The sequence below is a fragment of the Cyprinus carpio genome, chromosome A12, assembly GCF_018340385.1.
Source record: "Cyprinus carpio isolate SPL01 chromosome A12, ASM1834038v1, whole genome shotgun sequence".
Lineage (NCBI taxonomy): Eukaryota > Metazoa > Chordata > Actinopteri > Cypriniformes > Cyprinidae > Cyprinus > Cyprinus carpio.
In genome coordinates, this window is record NC_056583.1 from 14,464,247 (window position 1) to 14,470,535 (window position 6,289).

The 6,289-nt window shown below is 35.7% G+C and overlaps 1 protein-coding gene across 1 annotated transcript; it reads left to right on the forward strand.

Moving 5' to 3' along the window:
- The first annotated feature begins 339 nt into the window (after positions 1-339).
- LOC109110012 (homeobox B8b) lies at positions 340-2,656 on the forward strand. The gene is made up of 2 exons (XM_019123084.2): positions 340-1,355; positions 1,622-2,656. The coding sequence occupies exons 1-2, from the start codon at positions 932-934 to the stop codon at positions 1,939-1,941; spliced, it is 744 nt and encodes a 247-aa protein (XP_018978629.1). The 5' UTR covers positions 340-931; the 3' UTR covers positions 1,942-2,656.
- Positions 2,657-6,289: the final 3,633 nt, after the last annotated feature.

Genomic DNA, 6,289 nt, shown 5'->3' on the forward strand with positions numbered 1-6,289 from the left:
CGTTAAGAGTATTACATTATCCTGTTCAAGACACCCAGATTCTTTGTCGTCCTTCAATAAATTGGAAACTTACAATGTTCACCACACGATGGCGGCGTTACTCTAGTCAGGACAACCCAATCTGACCTGAAGAGAGATTCACACGCTTTACTCGTTTTACAAAAATATCAATTTGATATGTGTGTGTATATATATGTGTTCTTAGCTTCTCTGAGTTGACTGCTAAAAATCCTTTCCATCTTTGTATCCACTCGTTTGTACACACTTGGTGACGTTTACTAAACAAAGTAGGCTATAGAAATAATTTCAGTAGAATATACATTGCATTAGACTTAAACGAATATCTTAATCATCAAACCATAAACATGAATGTGATTACAAATGGTCTATTTCATCATACGATGAACCTGAATAAATCTATTTTTGTTTGCCCACCGGAAACATTTGGTTAGTCGTGCGTATGTGCTCTTGGCACTGAAACGGTTTACCAATATAACACTCCTACTCCGCCTCCCCCTCTACCTCCCCAAGAGCTCCCTCTCTCCCCTTCTTCATCTCTCCTTTTCAGTCTCTCCTGTTCTTCCTATCGCAAGATCGCGCTTTGTCTGTTTGGAGATGTCGAGCCCATCCAGTGATATAAGGAATCAATAACTAAAGCCCATATGAAATGCAACTCACTATCAAAGAGAGTAAAAACGGAAAACTATTTATTGCTCGGGGACCATCACTAAGGAGTCATGTGGGTGCAGCTACGGATACATTTGTTTTCCTGAATATTTACGACATCTTATGCATATAATTTCCACCTGGCTGAATTCATTTTTATTGTAACAACAGGCCTGCATTTGCTCAATTAACATTATTCATCAAGAGACTGCTTGATCTCAATAGTTGTCAAACGTCCTTCTTCCGGGAGTTGATCTTGCAGACAATGAGTTCTTACTTCGTCAATTCCCTCTTCACTAAATTTAAAGGAGGCGATTCTCTGCGCTCCAACTACTATGACTGCTCAGGGTACGCGCCGGATCTTGGAGGCAGACCATCTGTGCTGTACGGCCACAACTCAGGACCTGCGTTTACGCACGCGGCTCAGTTCCCGGAATTCTACCACCACGGTACATCATCCTTCTCCCACGCGTCTTACCAACAGAACCCGTGCGCAGTAGCTTACCCTGGAGATGCCACAGGAAACTTCTTGGGCCAGGACGGTTTACAGAGACAGTCGCTCTTCAGCGCACCAGATGCGGATTTTACGCAGTTTGGGGATTGTGATTTAAAGGTCAACAGTATCAGGGATGGTTTGGAAAGTGCAGAACCATGCACAGCGCAGCTCTTCCCATGGATGAGACCACAAGGTGAGATGAGTGAGGAGAAACACCTAGTCTGTAATAGTCCCATATAAAACGCTATAGATAATAATGGACCCCCAATTTATGGCACCTATAGATTACTGAGGAATTAGCACCCCTTTAAAAAAAAATCCTGATTGCTCCGTATACACGTTGTTAAATGCCAATGACTAGAAGCTGTGAGAGTTTTATGACTTTATTTTATTTATACAGATATATATATGAGAAATCAAACTGAAATTTCACTGGAAATAACGCTTTTTTCCCCACAGCTACCGGCCGGAGAAGAGGCAGGCAGACCTACAGCCGCTACCAGACGCTGGAGCTGGAGAAGGAGTTCCTGTTCAATCCTTACCTGACCCGCAAGCGGCGCATCGAAGTGTCTCACGCACTGGCCCTCACTGAGAGGCAGGTGAAGATCTGGTTTCAGAACAGACGTATGAAGTGGAAAAAAGAACACAACAAAGACAAGTTTCCCAGCAGCAAAGCGGAACAAGAGCAAATTGAGAGAGAGGGACCTGAGGGGAGCCAGGCATCAGAAAAACACACATCAGGAGAAGAGGACTCGGAGACTTCCAGTAATTCTAAATAGTCTGTTGACTATTACATCACTGCAATCGATCAACTGCAATTTATATAAAAGTCTGAGGTTCAAAATGACGTCTGTCGACACGCAAAGGCAGAATACAAAACCAATCATATATTCCATTTAGGCTCCTGCAAACTTATAAGGCATTTCTGTTTTCAAACGTTGATTATTTCTGCTTAATATGATTTGATGAATAAATCTCAGTTTTGTAAGGTTCCACTGGTGCGTTTGTCCTCGAGTAGATTACTCTTGAGGTTATGTTGCAGTGAGGGCATATGAGGCGAAGGCTGTATGGTCTGCATGGGGTCAGTTTCCTATCCGTGGGAGTCACAATCCAAGATATGTTCTCTTCTGTAACTCTGTTATAGCCTATAAGATGGAGAGAGGAATCAGCATTACTGAGTGCATTACTGTATTTCTAACTGTAAGAAAATGCACTTTTTGTGATTGTTAATTACTGTTCAAAAATTATTATTCAGGTTTACAGATCTTCAACCGAACTACCTAATAGCTATGGGTCATTGCGTCAATCATTTTTTTCTGAGCATGCATTATGCTTTCCTGAGATGGGATGGTTCAAACGCACAATGATATTCTTAAAAAAAATGCTGTGTAAATATTTGATATTGCAGTTCTGTGAAGCACTGTTCTATTGTATTTTCTATTGTCTTTAACTGGAAGTGGTTCCTGAAAGAAGCCACAATAAAATTTAAGAAAAGAATTCCTTCGTCTTTGTTCTTTTTCCTCTTCCACTGGATTGTCTTGAAAGGTTTTTTTCTTTTCTTTATTTTATTTTCCGGAACACAAGGACCCAAATTATTGTCACTTTACAACCAAAGTAAACCAACATAAAAGCTTCGATTGCACGTATATAGCCTATAATGTATTTTATCTGGAATTCTTTTTTAATCTGTAATCCTCAAATAGAATTAAGTAAATTTTAAATGAATAATAAAATAATAGAAAAAAGTAAATTGTAAATAAATCACATAAAAAGTATTGTAAATTAATCATATAAAATATAGGCTACAATTACGTAGATTGTATCAATCACATTAAAATCCCAAATATTAAAAGGACCTTTCACAAAACGATCTTTCACATTCTCTTATGTGAGATGCATTGCAATAAACATGGGAGGTCTACGTTCTCTAAGTCGCCTGGTAAAAAGTTTTAAAGCTGTTTTAAGCATCTGGATCTGGCGATATTATAGCTTACCTAAAATGATTATGGTGAGTTATGTTTAAATCCACTACAAGCATAAGAAAGCAATAATATTAATGAACAAATATCGGACATCTAGGCTACTTTTTTATTTACGCATCACATATATTGACAACAAAGTGTCGACCAAAACCATTTGACCCCAAGCCAAAAGTTCAATATGAGCACTTCGTTTCATGTAGGCAGTTTCCAGGCTTTTATTACTCTGGTTGGATTCCCGAGCAGTCTGGTCTCAATCTCTGTCTCGTCGTTTATGGACAGCAAGTGCCAGATGCCTCTTAATTATGGTACCTTTCCTTCAGAGCCTTTGACTGTCTTCAGTCTATAGGATATTCATTGACTGAGATTAAATATTTGAAGATACTGAACTCGGAGCTTTCCTCTGTGCACTCTGGTCTATAAATTGGGTGTATTATTTACTCTGGTGTATAGTGTAATATGAAGTTGATTCAATATTATATATATGTTGTATTTCTGCTAAATGCATACATGTAAATGTGTTGAAATAAAAAGTGGAAACATCATTACATGGAAAGAGATCTAAAATGATTTAATTTTCATATATATATATATCATTTCAAACCAATAATATCAAGCCATAACAACGTGAAAAATCAAAGTTTGCATTCTAAACAAAGACTCAAAGCTTTGCAAATCTCCTCGTATTTTAAGGTTTTCCCCTTAAATTAAATATAAATAGGTCTAATTAAACTGAATGTACGCCCAGATATTTAATTATTATTATTATTGTAGACCTGTTTTATTAATTTTATCGTTTTACTGTATATGTTCAGAGGTAGCCTTCACTAATTTTATATTTGAGCTGCGTTTGTATTTGTGTAAAAACGAACCGACCACTGAGCCGATCACTACCAACGAAGAATATTCTTCAAAAAGAGAGACTGCGGCCTAGGCCACATTAAACCTGTGCTAGACAAATAATGAAATAATTGGCATATTAATGTTGCATGCTATTTTTCAAAACATTGAATCCACTCAAAACATCAAAAAAAGTTTAATGTAAAATGTAGGCTTATATGTAATAAGAATTAGCAATATTTTAAATATAAGAAAACAACATAGCAACCCAAGAACCCCACAGAACCAAAAATGGTTCTAAATAAAAGGGAACCAATAATTATTTTCTTTGTGTCCACAAAATATGAAACTACTCTTGATGTGGACGGGCTTCCAGTTCGGATCAAGAAGAGCTCTTTAAGTTCTCTGAAGCTATATATAAATTTTATTTTTATAATGCTTTAAAATGCATGGATTTCTTTCGTTGTTGTTTTAATGAGCAGGAAATGAAGATATCTCGAAAACACACTTTTTTATAAAAAAAAAAAAAAAAAGAAGAAGAAGAAGAAAAAAAAGCCCTTTATATCTAAAAAAAACCCCCGGATAAAACCGATATTGAGGCCTGGGCTATGCAGAAGTTAGCATTTTCTTTAGGCTGGGTGTGGGCTCAGACAGGCCCAATCAGCAAGACACGTTGTTTATAGACTTTTCAAAAACAGTACCATTCCAACTATTTTTAATTCTATCAGATATTTTCTGGCGTTTTCATCCATTATGAAAAGCTGCCTATTTTTCACGTTTCTGAGGTTATCAAGATTATAATCTAAAAATCTAAGGGATCTCGTGTGATCAACTAAATATACAAATATTTTTTTCATTTTGTAATGAAATCCTAAATGAATAGAAAAATAAAATAAAAATTCCAAGATATTATACCACAGTTCGTTTGGCCTTTCATAATATCTTGTTGTCAAATAGCTACAGCGTCCCACTACGTGTTTAATATTATTTGAATGCTTTAAATGACGAGAATACTTTTGAAAGATTATATGATGTAAAAAGGACTTTTAAATATTTTAAATAAAAAATATTTAAGCTATTTACAATATACAGTTAACAAATACACGAGTAAATTTCAAATCGTTTATGACAGCAATTGGGCTATGTGTATATTCCATATAATTCTCAATCTATTCCATCTGATTTTCATTTTCTCTTATTTGTGTAAAGCAAGTGTGTAGACTGGGTGTAATGAAATTACTAATTTCAAAACATAAAATGGAGAAGCTTATAAAGATGAAATGATTAAGTTTGAGAATATGATAACGAAAAAACACTTTGCAGTTCGTCGTTTGTTACACTAAATGAACAATGCATAATTATGAATAAAATTTAGCAGTCTATTCATCAAAACTGTAGCTTCCTATACAAATTCAAATATGGTGAGTTGAATCCCAATAAAAAAATAACTAAAAATTAAACGAATTTAGCCTAGATTGGACGCGACGTTAAAAAAGGTTATTATATTACACTCTTATTTTAATTTAGATACAAACAAACAAAATGTTAACAACTAGGTTATTAAGAAATAGAAATAATTCTGAATGAATACCTCGTATGCTGCTTTTAGGGCCTTTCTGGACAACATGCACTGGTGAGCTTCAAGAGCATGTCCTTCTCGAGGTAAAACCCACAGACCATGCTCGGTCACTTTTGGGTTATACTGTTTTATTGCCCCAATAAATGTCGGAAATAAGTGTTTGTTCGTAGATACAGGAAGCAATTCTTTCCTCCACGCATGTTTAGTGCTGTAAAAAGCTTTCACGTTCCATTTGTCTATTTTTCTCTTAAAGTCACCTGACAAAAGAACGCACACTATTGACAAAAAGAGAATGGTGCTCTTTTATTTTAGGGTATGGTTTATTTCAGTTTTAGCCATTGGTCAAAAGAGCGCCTATTTCTGTAAATGGTTATCCCTTTTATATTATTACACATTTTTAAAACGTGTTTAATTAGACGTTGCAAAACCTTTGTGCAGTTTAGCTATGAACCATGTCTAAAATTGAAATCTAAAATTCTAGTAGGCCTAATACACTTCTTCATCGAGTAAAAAATAATGCAATAAACCTATATTTCTATGACTGTTAATAAAGTGAACTCTTTTTTTTCCTTTTAACGAATAAAGATGGCGGCGACCGAGTTGCTGCTGAAGCAAAGCAATAAACTCACAGCTGTTTATGAAAATTTACAACTTTGTGATAGAACTTTATGTGTGTTTCAGCCAGTGGATTGGCTGACAGAGGTCACGTGAGCAGCTCTCTGTGAACAT